General features: G+C 39.5%; 1 protein-coding gene across 4 annotated transcripts in view; it reads left to right on the forward strand.

Moving 5' to 3' along the window:
* The window catches only part of CDH13 (cadherin 13), a 1,178,066-nt gene that overhangs the window by 974,347 nt on the left and 181,498 nt on the right, over positions 1 to 22,221 (forward strand). For all 4 annotated transcript variants that reach the window (XM_025369922.1, XM_025369923.1, XM_025369924.1 and 1 more), the window contains one exon: positions 10,490 to 10,630. In XM_025369922.1, the coding sequence (XP_025225707.1) occupies positions 10,490 to 10,630 (141 nt within the window). The remainder of the gene's footprint in view (positions 1 to 10,489; positions 10,631 to 22,221) is intronic.

Genomic DNA, 22,221 nt, shown 5'->3' on the forward strand with positions numbered 1-22,221 from the left:
TGCAGGAATCGTTGCTTAGTCTCTTCCAGTCTCCACCTCTCTACCTATAATGTCTAGGTCAACTGGCCTCTCCTTTGTAATTCCACAGAACTCTGCGCTTACCCCATCTCATTGTGCTGAGCTCATCTGGGTGTTGGTCTCCTCCACGGGACTTGATTCCTATTACTTATTCGCACCATCCAGCACAATGCCTAGCATGCAGTAAGTGCTCAATCAATGTTTGATGGATTAAATAAGCTCCGTTTAGCTTTCCTGAGCACCCCACATTCTGACCCCCTTCATGTAGACCTTAATTGGTATTAATACCATTCTGAAACACTTATCTCATCTGACCTCACATGCTTGCTCTTTGTTCATCTCTCTGGACCAGAAATGCACCAAAAGCAGGGTCTGTATCATTCATCACATCCTATCTGTTGCTTGAGCCTAGTGGACGCTAAATAAATGTTTCAGTGAACTCACACTGAATGTCAAGTATTTGCCACCTTGAGCCTACAGGAGATACTTTTTCCAGGGGTGCCAGGAACACCTTTGGCAGTTTATTCACTGTAACTCATCAGCAGCAGGAGAAGATGCACACGTTGCCTGGAAATGTTTTATTTGATCTTGGTGTCCCTCAACCTCAAATCTATCATTTCGGTTATTCCAGCCACATATGTCTAAGAGACAGTGTTTATTTCCCCTGCTGCTCCTCCACCCTGCCAGCTTTGTCGCAGCCAGTAAATCTGGGGAAATGAGCACCGCCTTCTCCTTGCCCACCAGCCCCCAGCCAGGAATGAAAAAAAATAAAAAATAAAAAATAAGAAAAACAGGTGACAGCCAAGAACATGAATGTTCACATTCGTACCGACAGGCAAGGTGGAAAGAGGCTTAAAGACAAACACCAGTCAAACCAGGCTCACCCCTGCTGCCTGGGAAGATGGAAGAACATTGCTCAACCTCTGCAGTGGGAATAAGGCACATTTTATGAGGATGTGTAAGCGGTTCCTGCTGGATTTATGGACTACCTATTCCCCGTGTTATGTGGCCAGAGTGGTTAAATCAAACTCCAGACAGACAACAACTCGTTCTGCTTCAGATAGTGTTTTCACCAATCTGTTGCAGTATTTATAGACCAGGTGTCAGGTGCAGCCAGCCCGGGGATGAATGTGGTCCCTGTTTAGGCTCCATATTGCCAGGACGCTTGGGATGCCCAGCTGATTGGGGTAAAGCTAAAGAGGAAATGAATGAATGAATTCCATTACATCTTTGCTATGTAGCTCATGTTAATGTTTCTCATTAACGATACCTTAAATGTTAGACTACAAACGGATTTGTTACCAAAAATGCCTTCTTACAGCTTTCCTTGACTCCTAAAGCAGAATGTACGTGCTAGAGCCCATTCTCGCTGGCTCACAATAGCCAGCTGGTGTCTCTGTTTCCAACTACATGCTTTTGGAGTGAAATCATCTGGGTAGCTTGAAGTCAGCTATGGTAGGAGTAGTTAAACCACCAAAATTGACAACAGTACAAATCAGGAGAATCTGTTCTTAAACAGTTACAGGTATACCCCTCTATTCATTATTTTTTATATATTATATAGAATTATATATTTATATATTAGTATATAAACATACAGTGTATAAAACATGTTATATAATTGTCATGTAATAGTTGTAATCAATATTATGCCATAATATGTAATCATATTTATGTAATAATGGGCTAATTATGTTATAATATGACTAATTTTTCCATAGCTATGATGTCCCAGGCAGTGAATTTTATCTCCCAGGCAGAGAGACAAAGCCTCTATACAGGAAAAGGCCCCTGATTTCAAGAAGCTCGGATTGTCATAGCCACGATAGCCACTAAACAAGTAATCCATAAACAAGCGCATTATAGACTGTGGTAGCAGTAGGTGCTGGGGAAAACGGCACCCATTATCTATTGCTGCATTAAAAATTATCTCAAAACTTAGTGACTTGAAACAAGAGGGGTTTATTATCTCACAGTTTCTCTGCTCAGGAATCTGGGCATTTCTTAGCTATGTTCTCCGCTTGATGGGCACTCACAGAGCTACAACCCCTGTGTTCGGAATCTGCTGTCTCGTTGGAAGACTTGTCTAAGGAAGGCTCCACTTCCAAGTTCACTCAATGGCTGTTGGCAGCATTGTTGGCAGTTGCTTTTGGCTCTTTCTGAAGGCCACCCTCAGTTTCTTGCTACATCTTCAAAAGATTTCCCAAAAATTCTACTAAGTAATAGCAGTAGCGTCTTTCCAGCATTTACATATGCCAAGATCTGTATTTAGCACTTTACCTCTTTTAATTCTCACTTATCCTATAAGGATTATTCTCCCCCACTTTACAGATGAGGAAATGGAGGCAATGAGAACATAAGCAGCTTGGCTGGGATCACTCAGCTACTAAGTCGTGGAGCCAGGGTGATAATAATAGATCACACAGTGATTGCCTCCTTCTTAAGTGTCAGCCATCCTGTTGTGCACAAAGGTCCCTGGCTTCGTGGAGCTTCTGTGCTGTGAATAATGACCATCAGCCAAGGAGCAGGACTTCGCCTGGAGCAAGAAGTAGAGGTGAAATGTTTGAAATGGAAACAGTGGGGTACCGTGGAAAGAAATTCAGTCTGGACAAACTGTAAAGAGGGATGTAGAGTGCAGTTCAAGACCAGGCGAGACAGAGATGGGGTACTGTGTGGGTTAATGGGAAAGGCTTTTTCCATGTCACATCTATTTGTTGATTTTTCCCCCCACAGCTACCACTATGCTTGTTATTAGTGATAAATGTTCCGTTAAATGCATACTGGTATGGAAGTCATCGTAGCTGTGCAAAACATTGAGGGTCTGGTGATTGATTAAGTGCCAGATTTAATGGCTTGGCTTGATTCTTTTTTCAAGATGAAATGTTTGGTTTTCAAATCAGTGTGATCAGTGAACCTGGCCTGTGTCTATGGAGATTCACTCGAGGCTTTTTCCTGGAGACATACCATCTTGCTTTTGTTTGTAGGATATATATTAGCTGGTAGCTAGTCGACACCCAGGAGGAGATAGCAAATGCAATAGAAATGCATGACTGCAGAACTCAAACCAGGAGAGCAGCTTGACTCTCTTAGATATGTCTTACAGATCAGATAGCTTCAAATAAAATCAGAGGAGCCAATTTAATTTTTCCAGTTTTGACACAGTGCATTTCTTCCTCCAAATAAAATTCTATCTCCTTGAGCTGGAGTTCCCCAAAGTATAAGTCGTTCCCTGAGAATAAATGACTTTGCTTTGGAAATGCCACTGATATGCTCAGACCTTTGAGATATAATTTAGTTCAGGGAAACAGTAATATATCATCATTATCAATAATGAAAGTAAATTGCCCACCTTGTGTGCTGAGTACTGGCTACGTGTTGTGGCCAAAGGCATGGTCCTTGCCCTTGAAAACTTTGTCATCCACTTAGGGAGATAGTAAATGGGCATTCAAAATAAAGCAAAATGGGGCACATAGCCTTCATATTAAACAAGGTAAGCTAAGCATGGTCATAAACAACCCTTAAATCTAAAAAATCGCTTATGTCTTGCTCACATCACAGTCTAAAGCAGGTCAGCAAAGGGGCTTTGCGCTGTTTAGTCATTTGGAGATCCAGGTTTCTTCCTTTTTGGGAAACAGAAAGTGTGGAAGGTTATGTGGGAGGTTTAAGGACCACAGCAAGTACATAACTTCCACTCACATTCCACTGACCACAGTCAGCCACACAAGTCCATTTGACTGCAAGGACGCCTGGGCTGTACAGTCTAGCCATATGCTCCTGGAGCCTGAGGAAATAGGATCCAGTGAACACACAACATTGTTTTCACCACAAGTTCCTTTGCTTGCAAGCAACTGAAACTCATTTGGGCTGGTTTTGGTACCTAAAAGACGCTCTTGAGTATACACTGGAAGGAGTTACATAATCAAGGAAAGCATTGAAGTCAGGGGCCAGCAAAGCTCCAGTCCTTAGCAGCCAAGCTGCTGCTTCCTGGCAGAGCAGCACCTTTTGCAAAATTCAGCATAAAAGTTGTTTGGAGTTGGAGCTGATTACACATGTTTCCTCTGAGCCTTGAACCAAAGAAACACAGAATCAGGAGAGGCCCAGGGAGAATACAACTTGATCTTGAGAATGGGGTTGACCTTGATCATGGGGCCCCCTTCTCACTGATGAGTTCACTCACTAGTGACAGGGCAGCTGGACAAGTGAAGGTGAAGCTGGAAGAGTGAAGAGGCAGGGTGCCTTCCTCATGGGCAGAGAGAAGCACAAGGGTGGTGAGTTTCCTCCCAAAACATTCAAGGCAAAAATCCCTCTATTGGTCCTAGGAGTTCCATGGAGAAATGCAAGAGGTTTTACCCTACATTCCTATTTTCCTGACTCTCAGTCCCACATTTCCTATTTTCAGAATCCAATTGTCCCAGCTTGAATTAGGGAGCTACCTGTGAATTAGTCAATTCTTGGCAAGGGAGACAGATACGACACGTGGTCACAGGGGTCTATTTCTCTGCATCAGAATTTCCTCCTGGAGAATGGGGCATCTGTGGGCTGGACACCTAAAGAGAATCTCTTCCAGCAGAGTAGCAAATGCAGAGTGGCCAGCAAGGGATACAGAATTAAAAATAGATGTGTGTGTTTCAAGTAAGAGTGACTCCGAGAGCTAGGAAATTAGGGGGTGACTTTCCGGAAAAGACTCTGAGGATCGGGAAGTAGGTCAGAGGGAAGCAGAAGGTGTCCTGATCATGTATGAGCCAGGGAGTTCATGTGGCATTTTCTCTAATTTTTAAGTGCAAACTGGGTCTTTTACATTCCAAAGGAGGTGACTTTTATTATTGGATTTGGGGATTTTGTTACTGTTCTCCTTGTGAAAGCAATAACGTTCATTATAGAAAAATCCCCAAATCATAACAGGCCAATAAACTTTTTATATTAGAATTGCTTTTGAAAGTGAAAACTTGGGCAGGGCACGGTGGCTCATGCCTATAATGCCAGCACTTGGAGAACCTGAGGTGGGAGGATCGCTTGAGCCCAGGAGTTCAAGACCAGCCTGGGCAATACAGGGAGACCCTGTCTCTACAAAAAATACAAAAAGTAGCCAGGTGTGGTGGTACATGCCTGTGGTCCTAGCTACTTGGGGTGCTAAGTTGGGAGGATCCCTTGAGCCTGGGAGGTCGAGGCTGCAGTGAGCTGTGCTCATGCCACTGCACTCCAACCTGGGTGACAGAGCAAGACCCTGACTCACAAAAAAAAAAAAAAAAAGTGGAAACGTGGAAGCAACCCAAATGTTCATCCAATAGGGACTGATTAAGTAAATTATAGTGGATCTATACATTGGACTATTAGACAGCTGTTAAAATGAATAGCTCTGTAAGCACTGAGATAAAAGTGATATGGTAAAACAAATTTTGTCACTATGTAAACAGTATTACTTTGATGAAACATGTATGTATACAAATATGTGTATTAAATATGTGGATACTTAAATGTACCTGTGTGTGTGTCTACTTGTGTAGTAAAAAGGAGATAGCTATCAATATTTGCCTCTCAGAGGTGGGGCTGGGCAAGGGTGCAGGAGAGTTCTTTGAAATGACTGTTATTTTTATGTTGCTTACAATAATTGGATATTACTTCAGTAATAAAAATATTTTGAAGGTCAGCCTTAAGTTTGCCAGACAATTTAGACGTTTGAAACCTCATCGCAAACTTTGCAATTTATCTACATAACAGTCTAATTGATTCTCTACTAGGTTAATCAATCTATTTTTTCGTTATAGGTACAAAGTTTTATTTACTTCAGGAGATGGAAAATGGTTCATTTTCTAAAATTATTTATAAAATTTGTTGAACTACAAGAGTTATGCCAATGTGTCCTTCCCTTGTGCTACCATAAGAATTTGTACATACCTCTGCTGAGCTTTGATTTATTTTCTTGCAGTAATATGTGAATAGGACTGTCCTCAGTGCTGAACTTTGACCTCCTTGGAGAAGGACACTTTTGTTTTTCCATCACTGTATCTCCAGTACCCAACACAACATTTACCCAAGAAGTTCATTAACTGCCAATTAAATAGATGCATAAACTAATTAAAGAAAGAATTAAACCAGGCACAGTGGCTCATGCTTATAATCCCAGCACTTTGGGAGGCCAAGGTGGGCAAATTGCTTGAGCTGATGAGTTCAGGACCAACCTGGGCAACATAGGGAGACCCCGTCTCTACAAAAAATACAAAAATTAGCTGGGTATGGTGGCATGTGATTATAGTCCCAGCTACTCAGGAGGCTGAAGTGAATGGATTGTTTGAGCCAGGAAAATCGAGGCTGCAGTGAACCATGATCACATCACTGCACTCCAGCCTGACTGACAGAGTGAGACCCTATCTCAAAATAAATAAATATATTTTTTAATAAATAATTATAGTAACTTTCCCTGGGCATACAAAAAAAGTTTCTGTTTAAGGGAAACTGTTAAAAGAAAAAATGATGTATTCATAAAATGATAAGAATACTGTTTTGAAGAACCTATTTTGATACTATTGTATGATGTGATAGCTCCTATGCTTTCCTGCTAATCAGATAATTGATCATAGTGTCGTTGCAATAGTTGCAATATTAGTCAAGACTGCATTATGCCTACTACAGATCATCTGAATCAAGTGTCTTGAGGAAAGCCAAAATGTATTAGCTCATAGAATTCGCAAAATCTAAGGAGTAAATTCTGGCTTCAAGGATGACAACTAGGGGGATCATATGATGTTAAAAAAAAAACAACAGCAAACTCCATCTCTACCTCTTAGTCTATGTTACCTTCATTCTCAGGTTGACTTTCTTTATGTGGTTACAGGTGGCCACTGCTAGCTCCAGGTGGATGCCCTAACCACCTCCAGGTTTAACAGAAGGAGAACTTCTTTTCCTTAGGCATTCTGAAAGAACTCAAGAACAATGTCCTGGAATTGAATTTCAATCTCAGGGTGGACTCACTTAGGTTATGTCTTCATCACATGATGATAGGAATGGAAAGCCCTGATTGGCCAGACCTGAATGACGCGACCATCCCTAGATCAGGAGTGGGATCAGCCCCACCCACCTGAACTGTACCTGTACTGAGGATGAGGAAGGGGTGATGCCCAAGGGAATTAGAGCATAGGTACCAGAAGAAGAGAGAGTGGGTATCAGGACAGCCAAGCAGCATACTCCTGCTATAGTGAGTGCTTGAGGCAGTCCTGTAGCATGTCCCCACAGCAATCTGCAGGTTGAGAAGAATGAATGCTATGAGGACTTTATTTCCTTGTTATGCCACCATCGTAGATTCACCCAGTCTCCCAATTTGCTTCACTGGGCAATGTCGGAAGCTGTCCTTTAGAGACCAGCCCTGTCTGAGATCAAAAGCCAAACATTCTCGTAGGACTGGTATAAAAGTTAGTAACATCCTCTTGGACAAAAATATTGAAATATGAGTAAAAAGCCTGAAAACATTCATACCTTTATCCTAGTAATTCTACATCTTGGGATCTATCAGTCAAAAACAAACCAAAAAAATAAAAAAATAGCCAAAATATATATAAGCCTTCGTGAATAAAGTTATTCATTGCAATGTTATTTAAAATTGTCAACATTTTGAAAACTGCAAATAACCAAGAGGCCTAAATAGAAGACAAGTAAATTATAAAATATACATATGATTATATTGTTGTTAACAATATAGTCAATATAACAACAATTGTTGTTAACAATTGTTAACAATATAGATGTTGTTAAATTAACATCTAGGAATTATGTCGATAAATGACATTATATGGGAAAAATAATATGATATTTACCATAATCTCTTCAATACTGGAGGAGAATCCACATAATTTTTATGTCAGTAATTGTGTGCTTTCAAAAATAAGTACAATATTTTATGACTAAAGTAGAAGTGTTATACAAGAAATTAGACCTGTGCTATTCAGGCTAGTGGTTAACATGTTCAGAGACACCCGGGAAAGATTTTAAAGGTGACCAATTTACTGGTTTCCTATGGTCCAGCTGCAGAAATTATGGCCAATAGTACATCCAATCCAGCTTGTCAGTGATGACAAGCAGCAAGCCACTTCCATTAGGCTCAAGTTTTCCAGCTTCAGCTTGAGAATAGATGGGATTTCAAGCATCTATACTGAGAGGTGCCAACGAAAGCAGCCAGGAGCAAAATTACCAGAATTCTTGAACCAGGCAGAACCAGGGCAGATGGCATCCCAAGCACCTTCACAGAGCAGTGCCGACTGACCCAGCCAGAACTGGAACTGGGTACCATGTCAATTCCACTTGCACTCAGCAATCAGAGAACTCTGTGACCTTCGATCCTGGGGGAGCTGGAATTGAAACCAAAACATGAGGCATAGAGCTGTCACAGGAGCACACTAACTTCCCACTCATCACCGTGAATTGAAGTGGAGGGTCTTAACAAACCACCCAACAGAACCGGTACTCCTTAAAGTAGTAGCTCAGAAGCCACTCAGAAGTTAAAGGAACAGCCGGTGAAAAATGTCCCCGTGAGCAGACAGCTAACTGCACTTCAAAATACTTTAAAGTTTATGACAGAGCTAGCATTGAGCTATTGAAATTTACTATGTAAACTTAGGACTTTCGAAGAAAATTAGACATCCTCCATTGCGTTTCTGTTCTTTGCTTCCTGTGGTATTTCTTAATTATTGGTGGGTATAACCAGCTGTTTTTGAAGCCGTCATACTGGTAGGACTATTTATGTGAGTTGTAAACACCTATTATTTTTGTTACTGAAGGTAGTTTGACTTGGACTCTCTGTGTGAGTGGTTAAGAAATCTATCCAATGTGGGTTAAGCAAATAAGGAAAATTATTGCCTTCATTAGCTGAAAAGTTCACAGGCAGGGCTAGCTTCAGGAGTGGCGTGATGAAGTGGCTCCAGTACAACCACTAAGAATCATTTCTTTTCTGAGATTCAAGTATAATTAATTCTCTTAGGATATTGCCTTTGTTCTCGGATGCAGGGGCTTCTCCTGCCTTACTCCTCCTGTGGTCATAAGATGACTCCTCTAGCTCCCCCTGCTAAATGCTTCCAGGTCCACACCACAGGGAAACAGAACTTCCTTCGCCTAACTGTCAAACATGGGGCATGGACTTATCATTATATCACTGGAATAAGATGCACTGACTGGCTTCTCCTAATTAGGACTCATTCTGAAAGTTCAATGGGTAGGAGATAGAGAAAGCTAATCCCAACCCAAACCGCCTGAGCAGAGAATAAGTAAAGGATAGGTCCCCAAAGGAAATGTGGGGTGCTGCCTTACCAGACAAATGGTATGCTTGTGGACCGGTTCAAGCAGCAACCTACTACCGAATACAATTTAAATGTAGGGGCTGTTATTTACTAATGACTGCACTCTTCTTCATCTTAGGATCAGGGCTATTTGGTTAGTTGTTTTGACTATATAAACATGATAGCTAAATCTTTGTCAAATATTTAGATGAAAAACACATATGTAAAGAGAGAGAATAGTGCAATATTGCTTGTGTTAAATGTATCAAATCATTATTGGATTAAATGCATCTTCCAAATTTAACAGCCTGTGCAACAAAAAATACCTGAAAGAAGTGTGATACAAGTGACTTTAAACCTCAGGGGTTTTTTCCCCCATCTGTAAAATGGGAACGATTGTTGCAAGTTGAGCTGCTTGTTGAAAAGATTAACAAGGATTTCTGTAAAGTGCAGTAATGCAATGCTTGCCTCATCAGATTTTCAGTAAATGCAATTTCCTAAAGCTGCCATCTTTGTCCTAAGCTCATCATCAAAGGTAGCCTCATTTCTGATCAGCTTCCTGAGGTCTCTGAAATAACAGATATGGATGTGAACATTAAAGGACAACATAGGGGCCAGGCTTGATGGCTCACACCTGTAATCCCAGCACTTTGGGAGGCTGAGGCGGGCGGATCACGAGGTCAGGAGTTTGAGACCAGCCTGACCAACATGGTGATACCCCGTCCCTACTAAAAATATAAAAATTAGCTGGGCATGGTGGCGGGTGCCTGTAATCCCAGCTACTCAGCAGGCTGAGGCAGGAGAATCGCTTGAACCTGGGTGGCGGAGGTGGCAGTGAGCCCAGATCACACCATTGCACTGTAGAGCAAGACTCCGTCTCAGAAAAAAGAAAAAAAAAAAGGACAATGTATACCCAAACCCAGGGAATGGAACATTCTGTGATATATCAAATATCTCCCTAAAAAAAGAATCATAAATATAATATATTCTGTCCCCATGGCAAACTCCAACCTTTGAATAGTGATGGTCTTTGGAGAGATTCCAAAGGCACATTTATACACAATAGGTAAAAATGTTATCACTGCTTAAAGATGCCTACCCTAGATGGAGGAGGGGGAGTGACAGCTCCAACAACATGCTTGCCACCTTTCCAAAACAGTAACCCAAATCTAAATGTCATATTCTTTCTTTGTGCTTGTGCTTTGTAGACTCTGGAAAATCCCAAGTATGAACTGATCATCGAGGCTCAAGATATGGCTGGACTGGATGTTGGATTAACAGGCACGGCCACAGCCACGATCATGATCGATGACAAAAATGATCACTCACCAAAATTCACCAAGAAAGAGGTAAACCCCTGTGCCAAACACCAACCACCATTGTGGTCACAGCTATGATTACTGATTGATGTTAATTCACGTACCACAGCTCCCGCTGGCTCCGCTTTCAAAATCAAAATACTCCTTTGTGGGAGAGACGATGGTGTTTTGCTGGAATTCTTTCTCACATTTTTATTTTGTGTATGTGTGTGAGGCTAAAATACCAGAGCACAGTGAGAACAAAAGCACTGAATCTTGTTAAAGTCCATAAGAAAATAACTTTTAATGCCCAAGTGCCATTTTCATAGTTTTATTGGTGTTATTTAGCAGTGAGTTATGAGAGTCCCATTGTGATTTTAGCATAACAATAACTATTTTTTTCCAGCAAGTGCAGATTGAGAGGCCAGACGGAACAGCAGCGAGGAGGTAAAGCAGATTTCCTAGTCAATAACAATGTGGCCCAGGAGCTTATAAATAACAACAGTTAGCTGGTCTAGGAGAGCCATTATTTATTCTCAGTCCCCGTGCTTTTATGATTATGGATCATGGTTGTTGTTTCCATTTATTCCAAGGGAGCGATGTTCAGGGAAGGGCACAAGATCACATTCAGTTACTAAATTTGTACCCAAACCAGGAAACTGTTTGCACTATGCATCTGATGGCAATGTGGTAAGATCATGGCTTTTTTAGGGGCCAGGGCCAGAGCATGGATTTGATGCCCTTCTTACTGACCAAGTGAAGAATATGGAATAGGTACGATGGCCCCTGACTTTTGCAGAGTCTTTCCTGTATCCACCATGGTGTCTCCATCTGAGATGTGTTGCCTCATTTGACTGTGTGAGCCTGGCTTTGCCATTTTACAAATGAGCTTACTGTGATGCTCAGAGAATCTAGAGAACAAGCTCCAAGGTCATGGACAGAAAAAGTGGCAGAAACAGGAAGTGAACCAAGTTCCTGTGATTCAAAACTGTACTCCTAACTGTGGTGCTGTGCTTTCCTCATCTGCCATCAATGCTTCCAACCTCCATGGTGTTCGGAGAAAAAAAAAACTATATAGGGACCTGCAATTGCCCCAACCCTCTCTGGAGGAATCTCAAGGCTACCTGGGGTGGCTTGAGACAGGTAGATCCTCTCAACCTCCGAGTTCCCCAGTGGCCTCTATATTAGTTCATTCTCACACTGCTGTGAAGCACTACCTGAGACTGGGTAATTTACAAAGAAAAGAGGTTTAATTGGCTCATGATTCTGCAGGCTGTATAGGGAGCACGGCTGGGGAGGCCTCAGGAAACATTCAATCATGGCAGAAGGCAAAAGAGGAAGCCAGCACATCTTCACATGGAGGAGTAGGAGAGAGAGAGCAAAGGGGAAGGTGCCACACACTTTTAACAACCAGATCCATGAGAATTTCATCATGAGACAGCATGAGGAGGGTGGTGCTAAACCATTAGAAACCACTCCCATGATCCAGTCACCTCCCACCAAGCCCCAACAATAACACTGGGAATTACAATTCAACATGAGATTTGTGTGGGGACACAGAACCAAGACTCTTCACCTCAGCAGCCCTGCATGGCTCACTCAGGAGGTAGATGTCCCCCTTTCTCCCTCTGGTGTCTTGGGCACTCAGGATTCCAACCTCAAAACAGCAAAGTCCACAGAACTAGATCTGCTCCATTCTCTGACTTCCCATGGCAGGGTTCCTCTAGCTGCTAATACAGACTGCTCAGTCTTGCCATGGTTCCAAACCAGTATTTCAAGAACACCAGTTCTAATTAGTTCCAAACAATTCTAATTCACTTCCAAGAAATTAGTCCCACAAATTACACCACCGGCGTGGGAATAGGAATGAAAAAAATATACTTCAGGGTCAAATAGATGTGGGAAACACTGAATTGATTACTTTTAAATGATTTATTTAACTGCAGGATTTCTGATTAACTTTAAAATGCTTTGTGTTTCTCTAACAGGGTTAGGTATGGTCTATGGGTTTCTCATTCTTCTTTGGCCTGGAAACTTTTTTTTCTAGGCCACCTCATATGGCTTATTGAGCTGGTGTTTCATGGACTATTCATTGAGGGATTTTTTGTTTATCTTTAGAATTTCTTTTCAACCTATTTCAAAATAAAAACACAAAGCACCTTGTAATATTCAATATAAACATAACAATGAGAACAAAAATAGGATAACCCCAACCCAAAATATGAAGATGAATCTGTGTTACCAACTGTGTGAGATTAATTAGTTACTTCAGTGCCACTCTGAATTTGGCTCCTGTGACTTAGGAAGAAAAGAAATGTGTGCTCAGTTATGGACTAAACACTGTGAATGAGAGACTGTTGTTTGTAATGTCACTGAATCCAAGGAATAATTTAACATGGACTTTAAAGGTTAGCCACCATTCCACAATATCATATTAATTTCAAAATATCATATTGTAAATACTAAAAGCATACAATGTTGTCTGTCAATCTTAAAAAATAAATTTTGAAAAAAAGAGACACTGAGTAGCATAAGGAAAATGTATCCGCCTGTGAATACTGGCAGAAACACAAAAATTTTCTTCCAATGGACATTAGACAATGAGCTTGAGGTTCCCAAATGGCAGAGCTGATACCTAAATTCATAAAGAGAGATAAATAATCAGATGAAAAGAAGTGATAACAAGTACACTAGACTCTCATTTGGATATTAAATGTCCCAAAGGAGTCTTTGCCCAATGTTTGATAAATTAAATTCGTGGTTAAACTTTCTGTCATGTTCCTGAAAGGCTGATGTTCTTTGCCGTTGAAAGGGATTCCTACACTTTGGATAGCAACACTGCTGTAGGTAGTGTGATTGAGAAGTAAGGAGGGGGCGCTGGAGCCAGACTGGGTTCACATCCCACTGACCGCCATGTGGTGTGAGCATGTTAACTGCTCTACATCCCAGTCTCTTCACCTGTTAATGGGCTGATCACAGAGCCTGCCTCATTAGGTCATTGTGAATGAGCTAATGACTAAAAGCACCTAGATAGTATCTGTCGCCCAGTATTCTCTAAAGTATAGAGATGAGGACAGTGGTGATGACACTGCTGATGAGGATGGTGGGAGGAAGGCCGTGATGGAGAGAAAGGTTGTGATGAGAAAGATATTATGATGACAACGATGTTTCCGAAATGTCAGAGGCCAAATGACATTCTTATCCAAAGGGCCACCTCCCCTCCGGGTTGAAAGGCTACTATTTTCCTTTAATGTGATCTATGATTCTGCTCAAGCACTTCAAAATACATGGTTAGGACCCTAGAGTTCAAGGGGAGAAGCAATTCTGCTGGAGAGGTGGCAGAATCTGTAAAATGCATCATTATGAGATCAGGGCTGGGGACAAAAGCAAGAGAGACCAAGAGAAACCTGCTGGGGAGAGGAGAGCTCCTAATGAGGACCGGCTCAGATGCAGCAGCCTCTAGGATATGGAAGAGGCAGAAAAACAGGATGCCCTAGAAACAGAGAGGAAACATGGGGCTTACAATCTTGAAGTTGAAACAAATTTTAGAGATGAAAATCAAGGTTTAGTCATTCCAAAATAGAAATGGTGATCATTTGGAGTTGAGGATGTCCAGAAAGCTCTCAAGAAGATATTGTCCTATGTAAATTTTTTCATATCTTAGGACATTTCTAAGTTCATAAGAATACATGGTTTTGGGGAACATATAGGGTTTTTGAATTCTACCTTACATGACTTTCCCTCTCCAGAGAGATACATCTTTTTATCTATTTTTGAAATCTATATAAAAGAGGAGTTATGATTGATCACAAATAATAGAGCCTGGAGATAACACTGTTGAACAAGTTAGAGGTATAGTTTCTCTCACTTAAAAGTTTGGAAGGGAAGGCTGGGCATGGTTGCTGATGTCTATAATCCCAACACTTCAGGAGGCGGAAGTGGGAGGATTGCTTGAGCCCAGAAGTTCAAGCCCAGCCTGGGAAACATGGTGAAACTCTGTTGCTACAAAAAAAAATACAAAAATTATCCAGGCATGGTGGCATGTGCCTGTAGTCCCAGCTACCTGAGAGGCTGCAGTAGGAGGATCGTTTGAGCCTGGGAGGTCAAGGCAGCAGTGAGTCATGATCACACAACTGCGCTCCAGCCTGGGTGACAGAATGAGACCCTGTTTCAAAAAAAAAAGTTTGCAGGGAGACAGACCCAGGCCAGTTTGGTGATGTCATGATATCAATTTCCCAGGTTCCCATTAGCCTTCAGCTCTGCCTCCCTCACGGCTGCCTTGTGGTACAATAGGGTCACTGCAGCACCAGGTGTAATAGCCAGTAACAGGAAGTCAGAAGCAGGGAATGGGAAGAACAAAGGAGGACCTGCCACCTGAGTGAATGTCACTTGAAAACTCCCCCAGAAGACCAAGTGACTTCGGCTTGCTTCTCCTTAGCCTCCCTTACCTGTAAGGGAGGCTGAGAAATAACTACAGCTGTCTTCACTTCACATGCTGCATTTATAGTGTTTGTTTAAGGAAGGTGATACTTTAAAGGTTACTTTTCAAAGTAAATTCTTATTGCAAAGTAAGCTCGGCCAGACATGGTGGCTCTGTAATCCCAGCACTTTGGGAGGCCGAGGCGGGCCGAGGCAGGCAGATCACCCGAGGTTAGGAGTTCGAGACCAACCAGACCAACATGGTGAAACCCCATCTCTACTAAAAATACAAAAAGATTAGCTGAGCGTGGTGGCACGTGCCTGTAATCCGAGCTACTTGGGAGATATAGGCAGGAGAATTGCTTAAACCAGGGAGTCGGAGGTTGCAGTGAGCTGAGATCACACCAGTGCACTCCAGCCTGGTGACAAATCAAGACTCAGTCTCAAAAACAAAAGAAAAGAAAAAAGAAAGTAAGTTCGTTTATTTAGTCCTCTTGTGTTCATTTACAATGACTATACACTTTCTGAGAAGCAACGGCCACATCTCTCCTATTCTCTGTTGTATCCCAGCAGGCACTCAATAACAGAGCATTTGCTGAACGCTTCCTGAAGATAATTTTAACTTCAGAACAGCGTCACTGCATATGATGAACTAAGATTGTACTTAAAATTGCCTCTTATACATGAAATCAATTTTCAGTAGGTTGGAAACACTAGTTTTTCTCTGTGAAGAGTTTTCTCTAAGTTTTCCTAATAGCTTGTACATGTGACTTCAACTAACTGTTAGTTTTGAACTTCTTACATAAGTATTTTGAAATGATCTGAGGAAATCTAGTTAAACTCTTCAAATGCAGACTTTAAAATATACACGAAACCTTCAGCAGCCCCATTTGTGGCTTTTTCGTTCTTGTCTCTAAAGTTATTGAAAAAAAAAAAAAGATTTCTGATTTGTGGCTAAAACATGGTTGATGCCCAACAAATACTGATTGAATAACTCATATTTTCACATAAATCTCAGGTCATGGGGATTAATAAACTCCCTACTAATTTTTAAAGAATGTGTTTGCAAGTGATTATAAGATTTTAAAAAAACAGAGAATTTCAAATTTCATTTTCCAGTTGTACCTTAAAATGGCAATTGGTCGTTTAGATTTAATAATTTAGGACTTTTTGGCAATTCAATGAGTTATTTCTAAGGTAAATGTTTTGGTGTTTGAGCTATAACATTATCATACCTATAATAAAAATGGCATAAAACTTGTAACATCCTGTCCTCCAGGTGGAAAATGAGAGATGGGCGAATGCTCCAGTTTTCACAAAGGGACAAAGGTAAATGGTAGGAGTTAGGAGCTGTCAAGCTGCAACTGAGCCACAGGCAGAAATTCACATCAGGTTATCAAATGAATGCTGGAGTCCAGGCTCCAATTTCCAAAAGTCAGTGTGGAGTCTTAAAGAATACATGGTGCCTCAAGTATCTTCTTTTGCTGTGGGATATTAGCATTTTTTCTTTTTTTGAGACAGGTTCTCATCCTGTCACCCAGGCTGGAGTGCAGTAGCACAATCACAGTCATGGCTCACTGCAGCCTCGACCTCCTGGGCTCAGTCAATCCTCCCCCCTCAGCCTCCTGAGTAGCTGGGACTTCAGGCATACACCACCATGTCTGGCTAATTTTTGTTTTTTTGTTGTTTTGGTGTTGTTATAGAGGAGAGGTTCTGCTATGTTGCTTGGGCTGGTCTTGAACTACTGGGCCCAAGCAATCCGCCCATCTAAGCTTCCCAAAGTGCTGGGATTAAAGGCATGAACCACTGTGCCCAGCCAGTATTAGCATTTTTAATTAACATATTGACTTAATTAACTGCCTAATACAACCTGTAGTAGTTTTTCTCTTCCCTGTCTCACTGCAAACTCTATGGTCACTTGTTCATATAACAATTATGTAAGATCATTGTCTATAGAAATATAAGAACTAAAGGTATAGGATTTTTTCTAGCAGGGTTGATAGAAATTCTCTCTGTGTCATCAAGAGTTTAGAAACTTTTTTTTTGTTTTTGCTTTCACAACACATTTTAGTATTGGAAAACTTGTGCACATTTTGAAGATTATCATCAAATTTAAGGACGTTTCTGTCATATATACGAGCTATGCCAAACTTGTTCACCTCACGGCCTGTGAGCTGGCGGCATGCAGCTGAGGATGGCTTTGAATGTGGCCCAACACAAATTCGTAAACTTTCTTAAGACATTATGAGATGCTTTTTAGTTCATCAGCTATCATTAGTGTATTTTACATGTGGCCCAAGACAGTTCTTCTTCCAATATGGTCCAGGGAAGCCAAAAGATTGGGCATCCCGGAGCTATGCAATTTCCAGTGTTCTTGTGTAAAAACTAATCTTTAAATCAATGACACGTATTAGCTAAGTTGTCATCCACACCCTTGTGTGGGGCATATTATGAGTTTTATGTTATCTTTGTTGATGCGAGCATGGCAGGTCAAATCAGCAAGAATTTACATCTTTTTCCAATGTATTCATTATGATTCATGCTTCTTCATTAGTGGCTTTATGAAACAATCAAGAAGCTATTTTATTTCTTGTGTTAGAAATTTGCCTTTTCCTGTTAATAAATTATTTAAGGCAGAATGATGTCAGGATACCTATTTATTTCATTGTTTAACTTTATCACTTTTGCTTATAGTCCATTCACGTTTTTTAATAACAGCTTTATTGAGATATAACTCACATACCATAAAGTTCACACTTTTAAAATGTACAATTCATTGGTTTTCATTATATTCACAGAGTTGTAGAATTATCGTTACTGTCTAATTTTAGAATATTTTCATCATCCCAAAAAGAAACTCGAATCCATGAGCAGTTACTCCCCATTGCCCATTCCCCCACCCCGCAACCACTGATCCACTGTCAGCTTCTATGCGTTAGTTTATTCTGGACATTTCATATGAGTGGAATCATGCAATACGTGGTCCTTCGTTACTGGCTTATTTCACTTAGTGTTATGTCTTCATGGTCTGCCCACGTTTTAGTGTGTCTCAGTACTTCATTTCTTTGTGTGGCTGAATAATACTCCATTCCATGGTTATGCCACATTTTATCCATTCATCCATCAAGAGACATTTAGGCAGTTTCAGTTTTTGGCCATTGTGAATAACGCTGCTGTGAACATTCATGTACAAGTCATTAAGTCTTTATCTGCATTTTCTCATCCTAAATAGCTAGAATAAAAAAATACCCATAATATCACTTCAAATTAGTAATCTGTAATTCCTCAGTTGTTTTATTGAAACATTTCAAAATGCCTTCCTAAATTGCAGTTAATATGGCTTATTCAAGATTTATCAACTTCTTTTTATTATGTAACTTTCATATGAAAAAAGTACACAAATCCCGAGTGATATAATTCTCAACAGATTAAACACAAAACCCAAATCAAGACACAGAATATGATCAGCAACTCAAAAGCTTCCTAGAGTTCCTGCTAGTCCCACCACCTACTCAGTAGTAACACAGCTCCTCTCCTGACTTCTTTCACTATCAACTAATTTTTTCCTATTTTTATATTTATATAAATAATTACAGGGTGGACTCTTGTGACTAACTTTTGTGAGATTTATCTATATTGTTGCACATAGCCATAATCTATTCATGTTCATTACCATACAAATATGTTTTGGTTTACTCTTCCATCCTAGTACGTGTGGACATTTGGGTTATTTCCAGCTTGGGGATAATTTGGGTAATAGTGGAATAAGCATTCTTGAATGTGTCTTTTGGTGCATATTTGAATGCATGTATGTGTTTCTGTTTGGGGTATATCTACAGGTGAAATTGCTAATTCAGCTTCAGTTAATTCCGCCGGAGTAGTTTCTCCAGTTTACAACGGAACACTCAATGAGAATCTTGACTGCTATATATTTTCCCTAACATTTGGTTGTATTGGTTTTTTGGTTTATTATTATTTGTAGCCTTTCCAATGTGTATGTAGTGACATTTCACTGAGGCTTTAATTTGTATTTCTCTGGTGACTAATGACGTTGGCCATCTTTCATCCATCCACTGGCTGTTGGGATTCTCCTTTTGGGTAATACCTGTTCAAGTCTTTCAGCCATTTTTTAAGTTGGGTTATTAGTCTTTCTCTTATCGACGTGTTTATCTTTATTCTCGATGTGAGTCTTTGAGTTTTATATACATGCTGCACATTTTTTTTACACTCTGGCTTGCCTCTTCACTCTCTTAATGAAGGTGGAGTCCCAATTTTAATGAATTCCAATATTGATTGATGGTTAATGTCATCTGTGCCCCATTTTTGCCTACCCCAAAGGCTTAATTTCATTGATGGATATGAAACAATTTATATTTCAATTTGCTAGCTTGTGTTTTTCCAGGAATTTGTCCATTTCATCCTTTTTCTCTATTTTTCTTGGTTGGTCTTGCCATGCAGTCATTCTATCAATTTTATTTATCTTTTCAAAGAAACTATTTTTCGTTTTGTGGATTTTTCTGTATTGAGTGTTTCTTTCTTTCCTTCTATTTCTTTGGTATCTTTTGCTATTTATTTTTCAAACCCCTAAAAATGATACTTAAATCGTTGATTTTCAGTCTTTTTTTCTAATGTATGGATTTAAGACTATCTAAATTTTCCCTTAAGCATGACTATAGTTGCATTCCACAATATGTGCTATAAGGTATTTTCATTATCATTCAGGTCAAAAATATTTTTGAATTGTCCTGGGTCACTTTTGTGACTTGTGGTTTTCTATAACTATATTGCTGAATGTGACATATTTGGGAGATTTTTTTATTCTTTGCCATTAATTTCTAGCTTCATTCTACAGTGGTTAGAAAGCATCCTGTATATGATTACAGTCCTTTGACATTTGTTAATGCTTGCTTTACAACTCCATATGTAATCAATTTTGATAGATGGCCCATGAACGCTTTAAAATAATGTTAATTCTGTAGCTGTTTAGTATAGTGTTCTATATACATGAATTAGGTTAAGGTTTATAATTTTGTCATTCAAACCTTCTATATATGTTTTATTAATCTACTTATTGTATCAGTTACTGAAAGAGTAGATATATCTATAATTATAGATATAATATTTCTCCTGTTAGTCCTATTAAATTTTAAAAAATTAATTTGAGGCCGTCTTATTAGGTGCATACAAATTTAAAATTGTTATATCTTCCTAATGTATTGACTCTTTATCATGATGAAACATACCTCTCTATCTTTGCAAATGCTTTCTGCTTTAACATTTACCTCATCTCATATTAGAATAATTATCTTACCTTTCTTTCAGTCAGTGTCATCGTGGTATATTTCTTTGTGTCACTTTTTTCTTTCTGATTTTCTGTAATCTTATATTTAGACTGTGTCTCTTCTAGGTGGTGTATGGGGCTTTGATTTTTTTAAATCAATTCTGATAATGCTACTCTTACTTGAATTATTTTGCCCATTTACATTTAATGCAAGTACAACATATTCAGGTTTAAATCTGCCAGTCTAAGTGTTTGTTTTCTATTTGTTCCTTTTTGACAAATTTCTTTTCCTCTTATCTCTTACCTTTTTCTAATTTACTTTGATATTTTTTATAATTTCATATTCAACTCTAATAACTTATTAGTTATACTTTATTTTCATATTCTTGTAGTGGATTCTGAGAAATTACAATATATATTCTCAACTTATAGAATCTAACATCAAGTAGAATTTTTGGCTCTTGCTGGGTAATGCAAGGACTTTAGAAAATGTGAACTCCTTTTATCATCCTCCTACCTTTTGAGATATTGTTGTCATGTTTTAAGTCTGCATCAATGTATGTTTTTCTACTTATTTACCCTTTGTATTATTATTTATTTCTCCCTATTTCTCTGCTTCCACATGGAGCAATTTTCCCTCTGATTAAAAAATTCCTTTCATTTTAAAAATACTGCAAGTCTGCTGGTAATAAGTTATCTCATATATTGTTTGTCTAAAAATGTCTTTTTTGCCAGAATTTTTGAAGAATATTTTCACTGGAGGTAAAATCTTGGTTGCCAGTTATTTTCTTAGAGCACTTCAGAGGTAACATTTCATTGTCTTCTGACATCTATCATGTTTGTCAAAAGGTCAGCTGTCAATGTTGCTTTTAACTCCATTGAAAGAAACGTGTCTCTTTGGCTGCTTTCAAAAACATTCTTTGTCTTTACTTTTCAGCAGTTTAACAGTGACATGCTGAATTGTGGTTTAATTTGTATTAATTATACTTGTTCCTTAAGTATCTCAATTCATAAACCCAACTCTTCGAATATTTCTTCTGACTAATTTTTTCTTCACTGGGACTCTTACATATGAATGTGTTTGTGTATGTGTGTATATGTGTGTTTGTGTATCTATACACACATATACGTGTGTGTATATATGTGTTTGTGTATATATGCACACATACATATACAAACATACATACTCACACATAAACATATATATAGACTTTCTGTGTTTCTGTTGACCTATTTTTAAGTTCACCTATCCTCTCTTCTGCTCTGTCTAATCTAATGTGCCCATTTATTAATTACACTCTGGCCAGGCACGGTGGTTCACACCTGTAATCCCAGCACTTTGGGAGACTGGCAGGCAGATCATTTGAGGTCAGGAGTTCAAGACCAGCCTGATCAACATGGTGAAACCCCATCTCTACTAAATAAATACAAAAAATAGCCAGGCATGGTGGTGCCCACCAGTAGTCCCAGCTACCTGGGAGGCTGAAGCATGAGAATCACTTGAACTTGGAAGGCAGAGGTTGCATTGAGCTGAGATCATGCCACTGCACTCCAGCCTGGATGACAGAGCGAGATTCCACCTCAAAAAAAAAAAAATTAAAAATTAATAAATAAATAAATACACTCATTATATTTTAAATTGTGTATTTTCCATTCCTTTTTTAGAATAAAATTATCTGCTGAAATTCTATGTTTTACCTATTTTCATGAATTTTTTAGTCAAATTATTTACAATTCAATGTCTGCTAACTCCAGCATCCATTAATAGATGCTTCTGAGTCTATTTCTATTATCAGTCCTTTTCTCTTGGTTTGTGGTCCTTTGTTCGAGTCCCCTGGCATACCTAGGAATTTTTCAATTTAATTTTGGGCAACTTATATGAAAATGTTTAGAGATTAGTTGAGACTCTAGCTGATGGTTCCCCCAGAGAGGATTCCCTTTT

This window comes from Theropithecus gelada, chromosome 20 (genome assembly GCF_003255815.1).
Source record: "Theropithecus gelada isolate Dixy chromosome 20, Tgel_1.0, whole genome shotgun sequence".
Classification (NCBI taxonomy): domain Eukaryota; kingdom Metazoa; phylum Chordata; class Mammalia; order Primates; family Cercopithecidae; genus Theropithecus; species Theropithecus gelada.